The 23,662-nt window shown below is 43.2% G+C and overlaps 1 protein-coding gene across 2 annotated transcripts in view; it reads left to right on the top strand.

The window, feature by feature from the left end:
• CDKAL1 (CDK5 regulatory subunit associated protein 1 like 1) overlaps positions 1 to 23,662 on the top strand; it is a 648,926-nt gene that overhangs the window by 403,361 nt on the left and 221,903 nt on the right. For both annotated transcript variants that reach the window (XM_058667489.1, XM_058667500.1), the window contains exon 10: positions 20,343 to 20,488. In XM_058667489.1, the coding sequence (XP_058523472.1) occupies positions 20,343 to 20,488 (146 nt within the window). The remainder of the gene's footprint in view (positions 1 to 20,342; positions 20,489 to 23,662) is intronic.

Genomic DNA, 23,662 nt, shown 5'->3' with positions numbered 1-23,662 from the left:
AATCTTAAAAAAAAAAAAAAAAACTTCTGCACAGCAAAGGAAACGATCAACAAAGTAAAAATGCAGCCAATAGAATGGGAGATTTTTGTACACTATATAAGAGATAAGGGGCTAATTTTCACAATATACAAAGAACTCCAGAACATCCATAGCAACAAAATAAGTAAACCAGTCAAGAAAAAGGAAAAGGAAATCGGCAGATACTTTTCAAAGCAACAAATCCAAATGGCTAATAGGCATATGAAAAAAATGCTCAAACTCTCTGACAATATGGGAAATTCAAATAAAGACAACACTGAAGTTCCTCTTAACTCCAGTGAGAATGGCTCACATACAGAAAAACTATCAACACCTGATGAGGTTGACGGGGCAAAAGGAACCGTATTCCGCTGCTGGTGGGATTACAGGCCAGTGCAACTATTAAGGAAGTCAGTATGAAGAATACTTAGGAAACTGAAAATCTACTTACCATCCAACCTAGCAGTACCACTTTTAGGAATATCCAGAAGACTTGTTACATGAGAAAGCAACGTGCACCGCAATGTTCATTGCAGCACAATCAATAATTGCAGAAACGTGGAAGCAACCTAAATGCCCATCAACAGAGGACTGGATTAAGAAACTGGTTCATCTACCCTATGGAATACTACTCAGCTATTTAAAAATATGAAATACAATTGTTTATAGCCAAATGGGCCAAATAGGAGACCATTATGCTAAGGGAAATGAGCCGATCCCAAAAGATCAGATGTCAAGATGTTTGCCTCAATATAATATAATATGTCAAATCTAAGGATTTTTCTTGTGAATTCTATCTTATTGCACTTCCTAATTATTTGTACCTTTGCAATAAGACTTCATAATGTAATTCATTAATCAATCATCCATAAGAGACTGATTGCTTGTAATCACCTGAGATTTTCAATGTCCCTTATATCACTGTTATTGCTGCTGCCCATAAGTAATAATGATCTAGTTCGCCTCATTGTACACGGGGCACAAACTGGAATTTATGTGAAGTTGCTGGACATTCTTTCACCACCCTAGTGCCACACTGATACCTTTGTTACATGTTCATCAACCTCATGTGAGGTTCACTATTTTTTTTCTTTTATGTCTGTTTTTACTTTTTTCCTCATGTCAGACTGTACTCAAGGGGATGCATAATAGAAATGTAGTGGAAATTAATATGTTCATAGGTGGAAACAGAAGTATGCCCTCATGCATGTAGTACAAGGATGAACTCACAGCGATATGGCTAACAATCTCCTGTGTTGTTGGGAGACACCTCAGTGACAGCATGATGGACTTGTGAAATTCATGAAAGACACCCATTGTAAGACTAGAGGGGAGGGAACTTGGGGACGAGAAAGGAGACCTCAGTGCCTATTAAATGGTGTCATAAAAGAAAAAGAAAGTATGCGTACCAGCATCAGGCAGGCAAATGCAAAACCACTAGGAGATAGCACTTCATGTCTACTGAGGTGACTGTATTAAAAATAATGAGTGTTGCCAAGGATCAGGAGAAATTGGAACCTTCATGCACTGCTGGAAAACATTATAACAGGTATCCAAACTGTTAAACATATAACATATAATATAAAACATACTCTGGCATGATTGAAATAAATCCGTAATTTTTAAATAGTGCAAGTCACAGTTAAGCAGTCACTGTTACAAAAATGTGAAGACCATGGTTCTAACTCTAGCACCGAGCGACTGGCACGTGACCTAAGGCAGATAATGTAACTCCTTTCAATATCCATGACTTTAGAAATAAGGGTGATGGGAGGCAAGTTTGATCTATATGAGCTTTTGGATCTTTTCAACTTCTTTTTATCTGACTTATTTGTAAGTCTCTTAAAGTTGGTCAATATTTTACTTCCTTATGATATTTAACTCAGTCTAATTAATCAAATTTCACTGATGCAAGGAAGAGAAAAATATGGTTAGTTAAAGTCATGGAAGTAAATCTAAAATTGCACATGATGTTATGGCCAGATTTTGTGATCCTCAGAAAATCATCAGGAGTCTGAAGTCAATGCAAACACGTAAGGGTGGGTTATTCAGACCAACCTAGGCTCCCAGCGCAGCAGGATGGGGGAGCAGCGACAGCCACCACGGCAGCGGCTGAAGCAGGAGAAGCTGCAGCAGAAGAGGCAGAGGAAGGGCGCGAGGTTCAACAGCACAGGGTTTTTATACATTTTAAGCCAATTCCATGTAATTATGCAGTCATGATTGGTCAGTTTATCAACTTTTTCAAAGAGCAAATTGGCAGACTTCTATCGGTGGGTTTGAAGCAAGCAAATTTTAAATAGTACAAACTGGTGGGCTATAAGGCAGTGAGGAGTCTTATCTGACACCAGGGGCCTCCTTCCTGAGGAGTGCTCTGCCTACGTGACCTGCCAGGTGTCACATAGACTGCCAGGCCTGGAGTTCACCCAGCCACCAACCAAGCAAGTAAGGCAGAAATCACAAAAGCAGAAAATACTGAGGTTCTTCAGCTACTAAGATAATAGAAGGTTTTCTAAACCAAAATTGTATGTTTTTAAAAATAAAATACTAAAAACTTTACTGGCAACTGCTTTGGTTTTGTAACCCATTGCAGATGTGGCTACTCAGCTACTACATCATCAGAATCCCAAAGGACACTCCACAAAAAATGTTGCAAAGGTTCGACCTTGGATCAGGTTTTGTAAAGTCAGCTTGAAACCGAGTCAACCTGTGTGTAGCTCGCCGACTCTCAGACTGGCTCAGAGCTTCACGCGTGCCCAGTGTTTTCCTTAGCGTTATTAGTAGGCGAGGAAAGGGCCAGTCAGCTGTTTCTGTTACAATCAAAAGTAGATGTTTGCTTTCACACTTGTACCATTTTGGACTTGCATTACTTTATTGCATCCAGATGAGACTAAAAGAGGCTTGATATTAAGGCTTTCTTAACAGCAGTACATGGTTGTATCTAGCAATACAAAAATAGTCTGTGAATGGGCCTGGCGGCGTGGCCTAGCGGCTAAAGTCCTCGCCTTGAACACCCCGGGATCCCGTATGGGCGCCAGTTCTAATCCCGGCAGTTCCACTTCCCATCCAGCTCCCTGCTTGTGGCCTGGGAAAGCAGTCGAGGACAGCCCAATGCACTGGGACACTGCACCCACGTGGGAGACCCGGAAGAGGTTCCTGGTTCCCGGCTTTGGATCGGCTTGGCACCGGCCCGTTGCGGCTCACTTGGGGAGTGAATCATCGGACGGAAGATCTTCCTCTCTGTGTCTCCTCCTCTCTCTATATCCGGCTTTCCAATAATAATAATTAAAAAATCTTAAAAAAAATAGTCTGTGAAAATACAACATGAAGTAGATGTAGGGTAAAGCAGCAGATAGTACTTCATTGAGCTGTGCTTGAGACTACCGAGTGTCCTGACTCTCTTTAGACTGCAAGTTAGTAGTTTTATTACTGAGTGATGGGATATGATACATTTTCTTTGATACGGGCTATGAACATTTCTCATTGTACATATGGTACGGTGAAAAAAATTCAATTTCATGTTATACATATTTTTGTGACAGGGGTAGTGAAATAGCTAGTGAATATGGAATTTATTTTTTTAAGTAAAGGGTAGAGTTTTTCTGTATTCACAAAATCTGTTTCCAACAGGAGATCTATGTTTGAGCAATAACATACTATTTAGTGTATTTTACTCATCAACTGAATGGCCTTGTCTGCTGCCTCTTGAGCTGTTGTTGTTTCACTTAAAAATGTTTTTATTTCAGGCCCCTATAATTTAGTAATATTCATAATTGGTCTCTTATATTTACAAATGATGACAAGTAATTTTTGGTTAGCCAGTCATTAACAGTTCTCTTTTATATGAAGTGGGCATTTAGTCTAGCAGTCAAGATGCCCGTTTCCCATGGGCATCAGAATGCCCAGGTTCCAGTCCTAGTTCTGGGTTCCCTGCTCATGCAGATACTGGGATGCAGCAGTAATAGCTTGAGTAATGGGTTCAGTGTGCACACCCACACTAGTTAACTCACTCGTGCTCATGACTTTGACTCTGGCCTTGGTGAGCATTTGGAGAGTGAACCAACAGATGGGGGGGTCTCTTTCTCTCTCTATTGTTGCTGTCTCTGATTCTCACACACTGTAACTTGCTGCTAATTCTTCCCCCAGGATTTGTTTTTACTTGAATGGCTGAGTTACAGAGAAAAGCAACAAAAATATCTTACATTTTACTGGTTCACTCCCCAAAAGGCCACAATGGCTGGGGCTGAACCAAAGCCAGAAGCCAGAAGCCAGGAGCTTCTTCTGTGTTTTTGATGTTGGCAAAAGGTTCCTGCTGGTGGATGTTGTGACCTAGCACTGCACAGCCCGTCCCATCTTTGACTCTCATATGAACTGGCAGGTGAAGTAGCCTAGCCCAACATAGTCCACACCCCATCCTGGCTCCTGTACGTGAAAGGGGGTACTAAGGCTTGGCCAGCCCCAGCCCGGCCTGTCTTCCCCCCAACTTAACCCCTTCTGTGCTGAGCCAGACTTGGCACATCCCAGCCTGCTCTGCCCCCTGAGCAGACCACAGAAATGCTAACCAGTGGTTCAGCACTGCTTGACCTGGCTCACCCCAGCCCTCATGCTCACCATTTGTGTGGCCTATTAAGGAAGTTCCCCTGGTCCCCCTGGTCCCCCTACCAGGCCCTAGGTCCAGACCTAGATCTTACATGTCCTGGCAGGTGCTAGACCCGTGCCCAGTATAGTCCACCTTCAGTCCCGGCCTTTGCATATGCTGATAGGTACCAAGTCCCGGCCCAACCCCAGACCCAGTTCGTAATTGCATTCGCAGGTGCTGCAGCCTGGGCCAGCCCAGCCTGCTCCCAAGTACGGTTCCGTGTCATTGGAGTTGCATGGTCTTGCCCAACTCAACCTGTCACCACTCCCGGTCCTTGTGCTCTCTGGGATGCTTCCACTCCCACACATTCCCAAACAACCCACAGCAACCACTCCTTCCCCACCTACCCTGTTCCCGCCCCACCACCATGGGCCCTGGGCTGGTCTTTTGGTGGGTACCAACCCGCTCCTCCCACTTATCTTTAAAAGAATATCTGCCAGCTAGTGGTTGCTTTTCTCCCAGCAGCAAAAGCTGCCTACAGCTGGCAAGTAAGACATTTCTTGCGGTTCTAGTTTTTTCAGACTTGAGGTCTTAAAAAAATAAAAATTTATTGAAGCTTCCATTATATTATAATACATTTGGAGGGGGAAGACAATTGCCCATCATTCTTTTTCTTTCTTTCTCTTTCTTTTAATGTTTCTTCCAACAAAGAAAGGTCTTTTCTTTCATGTCTGTTTATTTTTTCCATTCTGTCTTCATAGCTCCAGGGACAAGTAAAGGTAATAACTTCTTCAGGAATTATGCTGGGTGGTTTTGCTGAATTTTATCTCGGATTCTCCTTTGTTGTTTTCATATTCAGATTTCTCTCTCCTGTTACATTATTGTGCAAGCATTAGATCGCTGGAGAATAAGTGCCTAGGTGATTGGGACCTTGCTTACAAAAAAGTTTTCCTCCTTTATTCTGGAAGAAATTGAGCTTAGCTATATTGATGTCAGGAAATACTGCTACCTCAATATTTTGATCTTTAAAAATTATTTCACTTTTCCTAAGCCAAGGAGATAATATCAGGTGTAATTTTGTTATTGAGTCATTCCAAAGATGAATTATTTTAATAATGATCGGTTTGAGCAGTGATGAATTTTCTATTTAAAAATGTCTTACATACGTATTATTGTATATTTTTTAACTGCTTTATTTCAACTATCTTTACATAGTTGATTATGGCACAAAGGGTAAAGGGCTACAGGAAAGTGGGTAAGACTATTGTTTCCACATTATTGCTTTTTTTTCCTGTATCTGGGGTAAAGGGGGAGATAGAGGAAGAAGCCCCATCCAGTCTCCCTCTCATTCCAGTTCCCTAATGTGGGGCATCTCTGAGGGTCCTGCTCGAGTGGTTTTGATAGTTCAACAGTTCTAAATTGCTGCCAATCTTGCCGTTCCAAGTGCAATGAAATCTCTTCAGAATCTACTGGCTGACATAGTCTACCTTCAAGTCTCCATTTGCGCAGATTTTCACTGCCAGCACATGGCTGGGATAGTTGATTGATTTGTTCTGTCCTCCGTTCTCTGTTGTGGTACCAGGTGTCCACTGCAGGTTCCAATGGACTGCCATATCCTCCATGTGCACCTGGGTATGCTGTCCACTGGATATGCTGTCCACTGCTCCGTCTGAGCCTCCTTTGACACTTGCACTCCATAGTCAGAACATGGAACCTGTACTTCTCTTCATGGTTGGGGTTCTGAGTCCAGCAGTTCGATTGTGGAGATCCCCAAAGAAACTTTGTCTAAGGCAATCCCAGACCAGATTCTTGTGTGTGCTTGCCAGTGCAGAGCCAGGCACAGTCCGTTGCCCTAATCAGGTTATTTACATACTGCTGGTTGCAGTTGATGGGTCAGTTCTGATTCTAGCCCTGTCCTCCACACGAACCAGTGGATATTAGAGTCCAGCCTGATTCTGTCCACTTCACACCTGGCCCTCACGTAAGCCAGTGGGAGCTGCAGCCTAGTCAGAGCGACTCCCAATAACCCTCATGAGACCCGACCCCTATCATGGTTCCCATGCTTACCAGTATGTACTGCAGACTTGTTTAGTCTGTCCCACATTGCATTCAGCTCTCCTACATGTCAATGGGCATTGAAGCTTAGTTCAACCCACCTAGGCCCACCATCCAGCTCTCCAGTGGGAGTGATAACCCTATGGCTGGGAGCAGACCCGGTTGGGAATATAAGAGGACACCCTAGCTGGCCCCCTTAGTGCAGAGGCCAGAGTGGGGGCTACATTCGGATCTGGATATGGCTGCAGTCTCTCTTGGCACAAGTGTGAACTGGGACTGGACGCACTAAGCCGGGCTAGACTCCTGCACCATCTGGTGCTTTGGAAGACCAGGGTAGATGTAGGATGGACTAGGCTAGGTCTCTGCCCCTACTGAGCCATGTGTGAGCTGTGTCTGGGTATGGACAAGCGTTGGCTGGGCTGAAACATCCCACAGTAAGAACTGGAATGGGTTGAAGGTCAGTCAGCAAAGGCCACTGTTCCTGCTAGGACAGGAGGTAGACTAAGTAGGGCTGGCTGATGGACCCACTGATGTGTGCGAGATCTGGCACTGAGAAGAGGTTCTGATGGAGGATCCTGGTCAAATCCTCTGTCAGGACACAGTCCCTGCAGGTGAGGGCAAGAACCATGATAGGGAGCAACCCAGACCAGACCAGAAAAAGGTACCCACCAGCACACATTTGGCATAGGTTTGGGACGGACCAGGCTGAACCAGTTCATATCACCTGCTGGCAAATCTGAGCACTAGAACAGTGTGGACCGGGCCAGGTTCGGTTGCAACACATACCAGTACACATTACAGCTGGTACTGGGTGCCTACTGGGCTGGGCTAGACTGTAACCCTCACCAGCGTCAGTTGGAAGTATGTGTGGGCCGGGCCGGACTGGGCCAGGCTACAACACCCACTGGCAAATGCTGAGGTGAAGGGGAGCCATACCAGACTGGGCCTCAGCGCCCAATCAGCACATGTAGGAACCAGGGAGGGAGGGAGTAAAGCTGGTAGGGGGAATGTGGAGGGCTCCTCTGCTGGAACACCACTCCCACTGGCGAGCATGAGTTGGGATGTGGGCAGACCAGACCAGGTGGGGCTACAACACCTGTGGGCCTCATGTGAGCCAGGTCAGGGAAAAGCCAGGCCTGGTTGACTGTCCCTACGGTGCACACTTAAATCAGAATGGGTGAGGGTTGGTTGGGCTTTGCCTGGCATCAGCTGGCAGATGCTGGCACTGGGGGCTGATTCTGTCAAGTTAAACTGCAGAACCACCTGGAAAGTACATGATCCGGGAGTAGCCCAGGACACATTACTGTATGTTTAACAAAAAATTGTTTATTTTACGTGCACTAATTATTTAAAGCCTCTTTTTTTAAGAAAATGTAACCAGTTCAACCTCTTATAAGCCCAACCTTAAAATAATTCTGTCTTTAGAATGGTATTAATAAAGATTGAAACAATTTGCAGATTAATTGAAATAGGTGTTGGGTAGTAGTGCGTTGCAAAAGTCTCAAAGCTAATGGCAATAAGACTCCCAGTTACACCTACAAATGCAGATCATCTGTGAAAAACCTGTTGGATCATGGGAAAAATTCATTCCAGCTATCGATTTACTGCCCTTAAAAGTATGCTTCTTGTTTGTAGTTATGTACACATATATACACGTATATGTATGTATGTAAATGCATGTTTACATACATACATGTGACATGACGGGTTGTTGGATGATTTATAAAATAAAGAACCATGTGTTTTAAGAGATTGCTGTATGTATTTCTGAATTTATTTCAAGTTAGAGTTTTAAATAGTTTATTGTGCATACAAAAAAAAAATAGTGAGTAGACCAGTGTGTCTCAAACTCAAAATTGTAGGAAATCTCAGTGTTCTAGCAGGGTTCGTCAAAGAAAGAAAGCGGAATTATTTCGACCTTTTTTTGATGTGTGTGATGGGTCATCACATAGTCTCTGATTTGTGTGTGTGTGTGTGTGTATTTTTAACTTTTGTTTTCATGTAAGAATCAGGGAGAGGTTCAGCGAGGCAGAGATGGAGATCCGTCTCCATCTGCTGTTCTAAACTCCAGTTGCCTGCAGCAGTGAGGGCTGAGCCAGGCTGACACCAGGAGCCCTGAGCTCAGTCCGGGTCGTCTGTGTGGGTGCCAGAGAGCCAAGCGCTTGAGCCATATTGCTGCTTTCTTCCAGAGTGCACAGTAGCAGGAAGGTGAGCCTGAGCCCAAGTAGCCAGGACTTGAACCAATTACTGCAAGCGGTGTCTTGCTGCACTGAGCACAGTACCTACTGTGATTCCATTTGAATCTCATCTATGAGAAACCAACTTGTTTTGTTTATATTTAGGGTTAGCATTGTGGAGAAGTGAGGATGACCTGTTCTCATTACCTGTGAGTGGTTGACCTTGTGGTATCAAGCATTGGGCATCCATTTTTTATTATTTAAATGTATGTGTTACCTGTTGCATTCCAAGTGGAAAAAAATTAACCTTTCTAAATTGAGCTCTCCCTCTGCTAAATCCTCTTTTCCTATATAACATGGCTGATAGTTTCCTCCCCTCTTCTATCTTTGTAATTGATACGTGCTTCTGTTCCAGTAGTGATTGAAAGGTGTTTAGAAAAAAGTGATTCTGCAGTGTAGCGGTTCTGAATCCAGTTATTCCCCACAGTACTCTTGATTGCAGGCATGTGACTTTTGAATGTCTCTAAACATTGGATTTTTTAAGTCATCACATGAAAACCCATAATTTTGTCTCTAAAATGGATTACCTAGAGTCCTACAGAGGAGCACACACCCCCATGAGGAGATTAGTTCTGGGAACTGCCTGTCATGGATGTGGAGACCTGCATGTCTCTCCTTCTATTGTGTGCAAGCTGGAGAAGCAGCAGAGTCCGCACATTAAGCAGACTCCTGCGCATCGCGAGGGTCCTGTGGTTAGGGAGCCCACACCACAGGCACCAGCAGCTCTTCTGACTTAGGTCAGGAAGCTCTTAGGACTAGGTCTAGGCTGGCCTAGCTCAAGAAACAAAAAGTTCTGTTCTCTGCATTTTTCTTCTGTTTGGATTCTTGGTGGATTGGGTGGTGGCTGCTCCAATGGATGAAGGTGTCCCTTCTCTTACTGTCCAGCGCTCTATGTACTGTTCTCTTCTAGAAGCATCCTCCGAGACACACCCGGAGATGTCCCAACTAATTATCAGGGCATCCCTTAGCCCAGTCAGGTTGACTCAAAATGTCAGCTGTTACAGTTTGTAAAGGTTATTTGAGTTATGTAATATAGCACATCCTCCCCTCCCCCCCCAATTTCTCAGTGGCTTGTAATAGAAAAACTTTTGTTTCTTGCTCGGCACATCCATCATGAACTGGTTAAAGGTGTGTTCCAGTTGTTTGTTTTTTTAATTAGACTGTGGAACAAGAAGGGAAGGCAGGGAGAGAGAGAACCATGGATTTTAAACCTTCTCTCCGTTACTGACATAGGTCACTTCTGTCCCTGTTTCATTGTAGCAAGTCACACAGTTAACTCTTGGGTGTTGACAAGGGTTATGCTACTTTCATAAGCAGGGATGTCAGAATATTTGGCAAATGGTAACATCAGTCACAGAAACCATAAAGATCCATACTGAGTGATGTGCCTAACCAGTGAGGTGAATGAGATGGTCCTAACCCGTGAGCAGAGCACCGCACACGCTCTGCTCCATTGTTCGAGGCAGCGCTATTTGTGCACTTTACAAAATGCCAGGACTTAGGAAGGTCTTGTCTGCTTTGTGTTCTGAAGCCCGGAAAGTGTGATGTTTAGCGAGTACCTTTTTAGTTGCACACTGAGAAACTCAGAATTGAAGCAGTGACGTAAGATACTAGACCATTCTCCCTACTCTGGACTCCCTAAAATGGGAAGCAAAAATTTCTCAGTCTCAGCCGCAGTTTCGGACATCCGTCCACAGGCAACCAATGTGAAAGGTTTTTAAAAAACGTTTATTTATTTTCATGCATTTGGAAGGCAGAAATACGAAGAGAGATCTTCCATCTGCTGCTTCTCCCAGCCCCTTGCGCTCCTCACACCCCATTCAATAGCCATGCGATAGCCATGACTGCACCAGGCTGAAGCCAGGAGCCAGAACCTGCATTCAGGTCTCCCATGCAGGCGGCAGAGTCTCAACGTGTCATCTGCTGCCCCCAGGATGCATTGGCAGAGAACTTGAACAGAAGTGGAGCTACTGGGACTGAAACTAGAGCTCCATTATGATGTACGTGTCTCAAGCAGCGGGCTAACCCAGGGCCCACCCTATAGTGTAAATATATCTAAATATATATCTTCTACACCTACTTTCAATTGGATTCCTTAACTCTTTATATCATTTAAGAGAAACCAACAGAACTGTCCTGTCTTCATGCTGAATTTGAGTACTTTCCTTTAAACTGACCTGTTTGATTTGTTTTGATATTAAGTGTTACACTCAGGTTGGTTTGTTTTGTTTTGTTTTGTTTTGTTTTTAGTTTTTGCGGGTGTGTGTTTTTGTAATTAAAGCAGAAAAAAGATTTCTAAGTGGATTAACATTTTTCTTTTAACTGTCCCTGTTGCGTCCTATATGGTTTGGGTCACAGATTTTACTGTTTCTTTGCTCCTTACTGGTTTATTTTAAAGTTAGTACTGTGGTGGCTGGCCTTGTGGTACGGCAGGCTAGGCTTCTCCTTAGAAGTACCCACTTCGGGCCCGGTATAATAGCTTAGCGGCCAAAGTCCTCACCTTGCATGCACCAGGATCCCATATGGGCGTGGGTTCTAATCACGGCAGCCCAACTTCCCATCCAGCTCCCTGCTTGTGGCCTAGGAAGTCAATCAAGGACGGTCCAGGGCCTTGGGATCCTTCACCTGTGTTGGAGACCAGGAAGAGGCTCTGGGCTCCTGGCTTTGGATCGGCTTGGCTCCGGCCATTGTGGCTACTTGGGGAGCGAATCAGTGAATGGAAGATCTTCCTGTCTGTCACTCTTCCTCTCTGTAAATCTGCCTTTGCAATAAAAATAAATCTTAAAAAAAAAAAAAAAAAAGAAGAAGTACCCACTTCTCATGTGGGAATGTTCGTTGAGGGCATGGCTGTTCTTCAGCTCCAGCTCCCTGCCGCTGGTAGCAGTCTGGTACTTGGCTTCCTGCTACACAGGTAGGAGATTCTGCCAGAGCTTCTGGCTGCTGGCTTCATCCTGGTCCAGCCACACTTACTGTGAGCATTTGACGAGTGAACTAGCAGATACAAGGCTTCTTTATATTTCTGCTCTTTTTTTTTTTTTTTTAAAGATTTTATTTTTATTACAAAGTCAGATATACAGAAAGGAGGAGAGACAGAAAGGAAGATCTTCCTTCCGATGATTCACTCCCCAAGTGAGCCGCAACGGGCCGGTGCCAAGCCGATCCAAAGCCGGGAACCAGGAACCTCTTCCGGGTCTCCCACGCGGGTGCAGGGTCCCAATGCATTGGGCTGTCCTCGACTGCTTTCCCAGGCCACAAGCAGGGAGCTGGATGGGAAGTGGAGCTGCCGGGATTAGAACTGGCGCCCATATGGGATCCCGGGGCGTTCAAGGCGAGGACTTTAGCCACTAGGCCACGGTGCCGGGCCCTCTGCTCTTTTTTTTTTTAAGCTGATTTTTTATTGGAAAGGCAGACATACAGAAAGAAGGAAAGACTGGGACAGAGAGCTTCCATCCACTGGTTCACTCCCCAAGTGACCGCAGTAGCTGAAGCTGAGCTGATCCAAGGTCAGAAGCCAGAAGCTTCTTCCAGATCTTCCACGTGGGTACAGGGTCGCAAGACTGGGTCATCCTCCACTGCTTTCCTAGGCCACAGGGAGGGAGCTGGATGGGAAGTGGAGCAGCTAGGACACGAACCAGCACTTATACTGGATCCTGGCATGTGCAAGTCAAGGATTTAGCCACGAGGCTATGGCACCAGGCCTTGGATTCCTGCTTTTCAAATAAAGAAGTAAATATTATTGTAATAAAATAGACTTTTTGGTATATTCCCTTTCATGAGGTTTAAATATATGTGTAGACTTATGAAAGCACTGCCACGATCTTGCCTCTTAACAGGCCAAAATAATAACTTGAAAATAAAATACTAATAATGTCATTTGAAAATATATGTGTGTATGTGTGTGTGTGTAATTAAACTCAGCATCTTGACATGAGTATCAAGATGTATGTTTTTATCTCCGTAATTCAGAGTCTGACTGTTGAATCTGATCTGAGCTGAAGTGGTGATGCTGAAGGAACACTAAGTCCTGTTACATGTCTGGGAGAGCTAATTAGACCAGACACTCCGTGTCAACCTGTTTTAGCATAAATACTGAAAATGTTAACTCTTTGCAGTTTAAAGGTGAATTTCCTGTTCTAATTAAGTTATAGGTCAAACGTAAATTAGGATCTGTTCACAGAATCTAACCCTTTCCATTTGGGACGTAAGGCCTGGAAATTTTCCCTTCCTATGCTCCTGATTAGTTTTCTGATGCTGTTAATGATAATTTATTACCGAGCTGCTGAGTATAAATGTAGGTACTGGTAATTCACTTAGTGGTGGTTAGAAGTTCACTAATGAAGTAATGGATGAGATAGACTACTACACTTAGTCCATCTTGACTTATCTGACTTCATAGTGTTGAGATGATTCCAGAAATAGGATTTCCTGGAGCACAGGCATCCTATGTTTGATTATTTTTTTAGAAGTCCTGGGGCTTGCTCCAAAAGAACCATGCCGATAGTTGATTGGGTCATATTGATCATTCGGTGAGTGCTTGTCTCCAACTTTCATATACACAGCTGTAATTTGAGTTTTGAAGAGCCAGGCATTGAGCAAGGAACTGAGAAATAGTAGTGTAGCACCTTGGGTTGTGCAGATGTGCGGTAATGCTGCATGACATGGAAATATAAAAAAACAGTACAAAAGTCTGATCCGTGGGCTCCTTCCCTGAGAAGGGAGCCATCTGCTGCCAAGGCAGGACATGTGGAAAACAACGGCAGTGTAATGCTGCAACAGCAGGGATGCACCTTGCATTTCGGTGCTGTGTAGAATCAGCCAGGTCAAAAAGCACTCGGCCATGGGACTCCACTTAGATGAGACAGGTGGAGGAGTCCCCGTCAGAGAGTGGAAGCAGAGTGCTGCTGTTCAGGGGCCAGGAAAGAGTGCAAGGGCAATTATGCCCTGATGACAGCGTTGATCTGGGAAGAGGGATGAGGTCTGGGGATGGATGCTGGATGGTGGGTGGATGGCATCATCAATGTCACCAAGCTGTTCACTTGAAAATGGTCGAAATGGTAAGTTCTGTGTTATATACTTCACCACAATTAAACATAAACCATATAATAATAGCTCTCATTATTCTCATTTTAAGCACACCAGTTGTTAAGGGAAAATTTCCTAATATTTCCCTCCTCATCTTATCTCTGTATTAGTATTTCCCTAATTAAACCTTACATGGAATAGCTGTGAGGTTTATGCCATTAGAATGTTTTATTATTATTATCAAATTCCCTATGCATGGGTGAAACCTTTTTTACCACTGTAGTAATCTAATAATAGCTTATTATACCTAGAATATTCTGTGCAATAAATTCTAAACCCTGTGTTTTATAATTTAGTTGAAATAATGCTTTTACATGCTGCAGCATTTATCTTGTTTGTTAAAAATATTATAAGTAAGTCAGTCACAAAGTAACACATTATAGGATTCCATTTATATAAGATGTCCAGAAATATATAAATTTATCTACCTAAACATAAAACAGAAGTAGACTAGCCATTGTTTGGGCCTGGGGGAATTTGATGAAAGTGGGAGAAAGGCAGATGACTGCTAATGAGTACTGCTCTGATTGATGAAATTCTTCTGAAATCAGGTTGTGGGGATCGTGGTACAACTCTGTAAATGTGCTTCAAAATTTAATCATGTACTTTGACTATGTCAGCTTGATATGTGAATTAAAAAGTTATTTTTTAAGTCTTAGAAAGGAAATAGTGCAAGTTCTTTTTTTCTTTTTAAAGGCTTTTTTTTTTTTGCTTTATCAATCAGATTAGCTGAAAACATGGCACCGTGTAGTTCAGCATTTTAAGTATGCCTATTATTTCATAACAAAGCTGTAATCTGAGAATTATTTCTGATTGATAACTATCGGTGTGAATACACATGCGTCAGAAGGCACGTGTTAGCATATTGCACACCCTCACCCACAGTAGTTTCTTTTAGCTGGTAGGATATTATATTTCTTTTTTTTTTTTTTAAAGATTTTATTGTTATTGGAAAGCCAGATATACAGAGAGGAGGAGAGACAGAGAGGAAGATCTTCCATCCGATGTTTCACTCCCCAGGTGAGCCGCAACGGGCCAGTGCTGTGCCGATCCGAAGCTGGGAACCAGGAACCTCTTCCGGGTCTCCCATGCAGGTGCAGGGTCCCAAAGCTTTGGGCCGTCCTCGACTGCTTTCCCAGGCCACAAGCAGGGAGCTGGATGGGAAGTGGAACTGCCGGGATTAGAACCGGTGCCCATATGGGATCCCGGGGCTTTCAAAGCGAGGACTTTAGCCGCTAGGCCATGCCGCCGGGCCCTGGGATATTATATTTCAAACCAGGTGGAAGATGATGATTAACTTGATACCTGAGGGCATGTAAAAATGAAGCTTAGTTAATGTTCTGTTTCCTCCATTTTGATTGAAGGGATCCCTAAAGAGACTTTGAGGTGTTCCCAGATCAGGTTCCTATATGTATTAGCAAGCACAGTGCTCAACTCAGTCCGTCCCCCCATCAGGTGGTGGTTGCAACCGCTGGGTTGGTTCTATTCTCAGCCCTGACCTCCACCGGAACCAATAAGTATTGCAGTCCATCCCGGCTCTGCCCATCACACACTCGACCCTCACCTAAACCAGTGGGATGTGTGCTGGTTGGGTGCTGCGTTCCTAACAGGCACAGGCAGCCTCGCCTTGGCATTTAACCAAGAAAAGATGGAAGATGGAGTAGATCAACCAACCACCTCAGCTATATGTTGACAGCGAAACATTGGGTAAGGGGAGACTCTATGATGAACTATGTCAATCAGTGGACTCTGCACCTGCCTCATTGTACTTGGATTGCTGCTGATGGTATGTTGGAGCTTTTGACGGAGCGGGATGATACTCTACTGGCTCTGCCTTCAAACCAGAGGGGGTCTCCCTGAGAAGGTGTTGAACTTGACTGGACAATGGGACGCTGGACTATGTTATATGCTGGCAATGAGGGAATCCCAAATGAACTTGAGCTGTGGTTATGCAACGGAGTGGAGGAATCCACCATGGGGGGAGGGTTTGGGGAGGGGTGGAGAAAATCCCAGTACCTATGAAACTGTCACGTAATACAATGTAATTAATGTATAAATTAATTCAAAAAATGCAATAAAAATATTTTTTAAAAAAAGGAAGCTTAGTTCCTTCCAAACCATAGCCATACAGAGCATTGCATTTTTACCAATCAAGTCTGTTTTCATTCAGTTTATTCTGGGTTTATCCTTATATTTTAGTTTCAGCATAAGTAGTTCTAAACATTGATGTAATTATCAGTTGGTGAGAAGGATTCCCCTCGTAAATCAGTGGTGGAGAGAAAAACTGTCTTGTTAATCTGCTTAGCTCTTCTTCAGTCCCTGCCCATGAAATAGTTGCTTTGCCACATCAATCCTTTGCTTACAAATGGCCTGAAGTTAAAACAGTTACAGTGTGCATGCAAAATGTTAAAGCAGATACAGTGTGCACACAAAGTGCCTTTGGAAGTCTTGAGAGCCCGGTCCCAGCCTCCCACTCCCTCTGCTCGTGCTCTGGCTCTCATCCAGGTCAGAGCACTCGAAACTCATGGCTGCCATTCTTCCTCAGCCTGATTTTGAACCGAGTGCTCCCTCTGCCTCCAGGGAACTTCATTCTTACACATCATTTATAAATTATATCCTTAAGAAAGTAGAAGAGTATATGATTCCAATCCAGAGCTTCAGCAGATGCTTTAGAAATACAGGTCAGTGGGATTCACTCCAAATTCTCTGGATTTTTGGAACCTATATGAAGGTTTACTGACAGAGTCCCATGTAACTTTTCACTTTTTCCAAAAATTAAGGCAGGTCGATTAGCCACCTAAATAGACGTTTGTTTGCTTGCTTTAACCAAACTGAACTATTCCTAATTTGACATTTTCTATAAAATAAGTAAATATATTTGACCTTGATTTGATTGCACTCTATTTATATGTTATATTATATATAATGTATGTAATATAGATCAGAAACTGTACTCCATAACTATGTATAGATACTTATCAGTTGATAACAAAATGTTAGGGGTGGGCTTTTCATGGCAGTATTTGGGTCATTCTTGGGAAGTACACATTCCATACCTGAGTTCTCAGTTCAGGTCTTGGCTCTGCTTCCAAATTCATCCTCCTATTAATGTGTACCCTGCTCAGCCGTGCCACTGCCATGGGCAGCCCATGTCCTGGTGTCCATCTGACCTAGCCCCAGCTATTATGGGGAGGCATGGACTTGTGGGTATAGTGTGTGTGAGTGTGTGTGTGTGTGTGCACACGCACACACGTGTAATGCTGTCTTTTGAATAAATTTAAAAATCCTGAAAAAAAAAGAACCATAAAAAGAAGTAAGACGTGATTCCACCTGCCGTGGTTGAATATTATCTATCCACTGGAATTAATGCAGGAGTTTAATTCCCAAATTCCTTGTATTAATGGTAGTAAGAGATAGCTTGACCTCGCAATGATATTTAGAGGGCAAACCCTGGGAAATGATTGGATTAGATTGTTGTTAAATTGGAACCCGCCAAGGGGAGATCACACAGAAAGACAAACACCTGCCCTCAGTAGCAGCTGAGGCTGCCCAGGGACCCCTGGAAAAGTTTGCTCGGTATTGTATAAGCTTTGCAGCTCTAGACCCATAAGCCAACATAATTGCTTTAGGCATTCTTTCACACAAGCAAAAACCTGGCCTACACTGCTTTTGTAGGGCATTCAGTCTTTTTTTTTTTTTTTAAGATTTATTTATTTTATTACAAAGTCAGATATACAGAGAGGAGGAGAAACAGAGAGGAAGATCTTCCATCCAATGATTCACTCCCCAAGTGAGCCGCAACGGGCCAGTGCTGTGCCGATCCGAAGCTGGGAACCAGGAACCTCTTCCGGGTCTCCCATGCAGGTGCAGGGTCCCAAATCTCTGGGCTGTCCTCGACTGCTTTCCCAGGCCACAAGCAGGGAGCTGGATGGGAAGTGGAGCTTCCGGGATTAGAACCGGCACCCATATGGGATCCCAGGGCGCTCAAGGTGAGGACTTTAGCCGCTAGGCCACGCCGCCGAGCCCAGGGCATTCAGTCTTGAAGTCCATTGTCATGTTGTCAGGTAGAACTGCATAAACCCTTTGGTAACACCAGGGTGAGGTTTTTGAAAAAGAACAGAAGAGAGCAGTGTTTCTGTTAACCAGGAATAGTGAATGAGAAGACCATCAAAGAAACTAACCGAAGAAGATTACATAACCTGTGTCCTTAGCTTGCAGCATTCTAAGTCCTGGGGTGTCCTTGGTGGCAGACGCAGCCTGGGAGAAGCACGTTTTATTTCGTATTCCAGCAGTTAACATGTTCTAAGTTGCCGATTCCATAGTATGAAGCTGCAGGTCATTACAAAAGCCTTATTTTGAGAACTAAAAGGGAAAAAAGCTACCACATTCATCCTAATTATTCATCATTAACATTTTAATGTGTAAAATTGGCATCCTGTAACAGGGCAGAGTTTGACTTAGCATGGAAACCTGGTTACAGAAGAAGACCACCCTGAGTGTTTCCAAGAAAAACTGTACTGCCTTTCATGACCCAGGTCATGTTTGCTGGTAAACGCCCAGAGTCTTTGGTAACACCAGTCAACAGAAGTTAGCTGTCCTTTACTTGCTAGCTTTAGAGCTGGCTTATTATTATACCACTTTAATTCCATGAAAGTGTATTTTTTTTATAAGGAGCCTTAGCTATTTTCCAAGGAGAAAGAACATTAGATCATTTCTGCATTGACGGCTTGCTGTATAAGCACACACTGGTTTTCCCAATTCATTTTTGTAGTAAGAGGTAGAAATTATCACTGCCTGTGTTTTATAGATGAGAAAATTAAGGCCACAGAGACTGAGTGAAGAATCTTTTCATATAACGTCCTATTTGTCAAGATATTTGGGAGGACATTGTTGTGGCTTGGCGGGTAAAGCTGCTGTCTACAGTGCTAGCATCCCATATAGGCAGTGATTGGAGTTCTGGATGTTCCACTTCTGAATCAGCTCCCTGCTAATGCACCTGGGAAGGCAGTGGGACTTGGCCCAGGTACCTGGGCCTTTGCCGCCCACGTGTGGATGGGCCGGTCCCCAGCCGTTGCAGCCATCTGATAAGTGAAGCTGTAAGTGAATGATCTCTTTCTGTCTGTCTCTCCACCTGTCTGTCTTCCAATATACCTGGGTTTTGTTGTTGTTTTTAAGAATTCAGTGATGTGGACTTCTCCGTCCCACTTGGGTAAACACCCCAATACACACAATAGAACGAAATGAGGCAAAGAGTGCAGTTAACTAAGGATTGGCTCTTAAGTTACCATGAAGCAAGCCTGTGGATCTGGCTGGCTTTTTAACTCCACAAGAGCCTTCCAATACTGTTGTAAGGCTGAAGTATCATTAACAGATGTGAAAATGTTGATACTTTTAAAGCGGAAAAATCACAAGGCACATGGACATTTTTAAAAAGCACCTTTTTTTTTTTTTTTTTGCCATTGTTAACACTGCTGGCCTCTGCGTGACACCCTCGGTTCACAGCCCACCTCAATTTGATGTTCTGATGGCTGGCGGCGGGGGTAGGGGAGTGGGGCGCTCAAGTCAGCCGTTGTCTTTCTGCCTACACTGCTGGCTCAGAGCACAACTTTGTTTCTATCAATTTTTGATTTTGATAAATACCTTGTATCTTGAGAAGAATTATAAAATGCTCTAAAAATGTCCTCATTTATTTCCCTCAGCTTTACTCTGTGTCACTTTTCGTGGTAGTTCTTCTCCTCCCTCTTTGTCATCTTCTGAAGTCTGTGTCCTGAGCCTTGGAGCCCACTAGCCCACTGGCCGGCCTCACTGTCTGTCCGGGTGCTTTGTGCATAGTTGATACTGAAAATGACATTGGTTCTTAGAATAAGTGCAACAAGAAAGAAGAAGCAGATGCGCTGCAGGTCACTTTTTCTCAGTGTGGCCACTCCTGGAAATCTGGAGACCTTGTCCGTTTCAGGTGTCCACGGAAGTGGGGTGTTACGTGTCCAGGAGAGTGGGATGTCACTGCTGAAATACTGTCACCTCCCCCCCGCCTCACAAAGCAGAATAGCAAACCTGAGGTCATGAAGCAGGGACGTTTGTTTTCAAGTCCTTAAAAACCTCTTAATTGGTTGGCTGCCGTCATGTGACTTTGTGTCTCTCCGGTCACCTGGGAGAGAGACAGGGCAGGAAATAACTCTTGTATGGGATCCTCCGAAAGTCACCTGTCCTGACCCAGGGCTAGCATAAAGCATCTGTGTGGTTGCTCGTTTGCAGTCTTGATGATGGCTTTCCTCTCAGCTGTGTCTGTCAGCTTGCATCTGTGTGCCTGGAGCTGAAGATCATTCCCAGATCTGTGCAAGTGATGAATATTTTTCTTCTTTCCTCTCTTGAAGGAGATGGCAAAAATCCTCAATCACCCCAGAGTCTATGCTTTCCTGCACATCCCAGTCCAGTCAGCCTCTGACAGTGTGCTCATGGCGATGAAGAGAGAGTACTGCGTGACTGACTTCAAAAGCGTGGTGGATTTCCTGAAGGAGAAGTAAGTCTGTTAGTACTTAAGAAAATCACCATAGCTTTCTTCCGTCAAAAGCATGTGGCCAAAATGCACCTACTTCAACCTCACAATTAAAGGTGTGCAGGGCAGAAGGCGAGACCTTGGATGCTTTCAAAAGCCTTTAGTTTCCTTAGCCGCCCTTGATGTGGTTTCTCCTTTCTCCCTAGCTTCTCTCCACCTTACATCTGTGCATGACACACCATTAATTTGTGTAAGATTGCCAGTCTTCCTAAGGTAGCGTGAATTGTGATTATTTTTATACCTGGCCTGGTAGATGAAAACTGCTTGAGCTTTGCTCTGCTAACCGCCCCCCACACACACACACCTTTAATGTGGCTTTTTGAAGGTGTAAGCTGGTTTTGACATGGACGTAGGCCAAATCTTGTGTCACCAAAAGCTAGATCGTAATCTACAAAATAATCTTTTGACCAGAGTATCTGGAATTTCTTTACCTTTATACACAAACCCCTGTAGTTAACTTGAAGAATTGTGATTTATAACTATGTTTGAGGGTTCTAGTTTTTAAAAGCTCAAATCACTGCTGACCAAAATTAAAACATATTTACACAATCTCAAACATGAATGATAATTTTGTTTCCACAGAAAACACTTGCAGTCCTTAATTATGTTCTTCAAAATCCTCCTCCTCCTCACCACCACACATTACACAAGGCAGGAAGTAGCAGTGCCAGCCAAGGTCACACAGAACTCTCCCGAAGGGGGAAGCAGTGTGCCATTCCTCTTTGCATAGTTGTGGTATGGGTCTTCCTACTTTCCGGAATTTCTCCTCCTCTTATTGCTCTTCATTAAGAGACATTTTTATTGTTTCCATCATCTTGTTGATAATTTTGCACCTTCGTACCATTTTGAAGTTTTATGCAGGTATGATTAGTTTATATTTGTTTCAAAGTCTTTTCCTTCCTCTATTTTTCTTTCCTTTCCCATCCTTCTTTCATGTCTAATTTTTTTTCCACCTCTAGGCGTTTGATTATTCTAACCACTGGGAATAAAGACACTATGCGTTGAGATAAATACATCTAATTGTTTGAATATTCAAATCACTAAGTAGAAGGTATATTTATCCCAAGATTTCATCATTGTAATCATTAAGTATACACAGCCTTCAAAGTGACAAAGAGAAGAGCCCGTCACTAGCCCATCACTAGTCATTGGGTCTTCAGCATACGTCATGACTAACGAATAAATGTTTTTCTGTTCAGTATCTTGGCCTACTTCACTGCCTTGCAGGCATTCTAGTTTATGCTAGCTGAAGTAGTTTCATGTAAGAGACTCCTTTGGGCATACTGGCACTGGTGAATATGTTGTTTGTAAAGTTGCAAGGAAACTGTTGTACCCATGAAATTTCTTGCCTCCTCCTTGTGGAAGCAGCAGCAAATAATGTGCAGCCCTCCTACGTGTTGCACAACATTTTCCAAGTGTGGACATGCACGCTGTTGTGCAGAATAGGTCAGAACACTTTCCAAATAGTTTGTTGCATTGATAGGATCAAATGAGCTTTAATGAGAATCAACACCTCTCCTTTACTGTGTTTGGGTGACTGCTGACTCAGTTGTTTGTTACTGTGGCTACTTAACTGGCCAACAGTTTCGCAATAAGTTCCAACCTTTTATGTTGCTCTGAAGATGGACTTGTCAAGTCCATCGCATCTTGAACAGTTTCAACATCCTCTGCGAGCTACATAAAGGTCAGAGGATGATCACATCCAGGTGTTAGGAAATAGTGACCTGTCTGTTTGTTCATAGATCAAACCCAGGTTCTTTTCTTTAGATTCTGAATTACCTTGGGGCATTCATGTAGATTTAACATTAGCTGCAGAATCCCAAAGATCTCTCATACCTTCAGTACTGAAAATATCACAGATCCCTGGAAGAGGATGTTAGGGGTGCTGTGGAAAACACTCCACCCCATACCTGTGCTGGATTTCATTTCAAATGCTGCAAGTTACTGGGACTGTAGAGTATAAATCTAGGCATTTAGCATCCCTAAGAGATTTTAAAATCAACTCTGTGTTGCAAATATGAAGCAACACAGAAGCCACCTGGTGAACAGTTTTACATTTAGAGGATAACCAAGGCATTTTGGAATACCATGGCAAGGAGACCATGGGATCTACTTGTTATACATAGCAGAGAACAGAGTAAATTTCAGGGATTCTGTATTTTTTAAGAAATTAGATTATAGCTATGAATTAAGTGAATATTTTATACTACATGAGCTTGCTAAATCCAGGTAGTTCTGTATTTCTCCAGTCCAATCTATTGCTGATGTGAAATAACAGTATAATCCAACTTTGGAAAAAAGAATTTTTGTTTCCTTTGGGAGAGTCTGACCATTGAGGGAGGACTTCCCAGCTATTGTGGGAATTTAGAAATAAATTTAGAAATAAATGCCAACTTCTGTCATGTATCTTGCTTATTTTCTGCACAAATAGTAGTGCTTATTTTGGAGACATCAAAGTTTCAGGGATTTCTGTAGAATCGCTAACATAACTGACCCAGCCAAAACTTGTGTCATCCAGCATTTATTAGAATTCAATCAGTATGTTATATCCACTCTTAGAACACCTAATACTGTTACCTGGCCCTGATTTGTGCCTAAAAGCCATTCTTAAAATGACCCTGACTTGAAATGTCTCACTTGGTGCGTTCCTCTTTAATTGCATTTTAGAACCCTGTTAAACTAGTGGCTCTTTGCTTTTGTATCTCCTGTTTCTCTTGAAGTTTTTGAAAACTTATTTGTGTGTGTGTGTGTATTGAACTGTTAGCAAATGAAAATCTAATTTTTTTTCTGAGACTTCTTAAATATTCATGTTAGAAATTACAAAGGAGGTATTTCCTAATCTGCTTCCTCAAGCCAGTCCAATCCTTGAGACCTACAGCATTTGAGACTGAGAAACCAAGCAAAGGAAGTTCACCTGAAGCCATATACTTTGAAACCACTGGTCAAGTGGCATTTTGTGGAGCGTGTTTTTCATGGTGGAGATGAAATCTTATTTTTTTAAAATTCTTTACAATTGCAAGTGGCCCATGTTTTAGCTCTTAGCAGTAGAAGTTTACATTTGAGCCAACTTGCAGCTAATTCATCCTTCCTTCCAGCTGTTTGAAAGTCAGTAGTCCTGATGGTTAACAGCACCTCGAC

The sequence above is a fragment of the Ochotona princeps genome, chromosome 1 (genome assembly GCF_030435755.1).
Source record: "Ochotona princeps isolate mOchPri1 chromosome 1, mOchPri1.hap1, whole genome shotgun sequence".
NCBI classification, from domain to species: Eukaryota; Metazoa; Chordata; class Mammalia; order Lagomorpha; family Ochotonidae; genus Ochotona; species Ochotona princeps.
The sequence above is the reverse complement of the archived record's forward strand: the minus strand, read 5'-3'. Positions and strand labels throughout refer to the sequence as shown.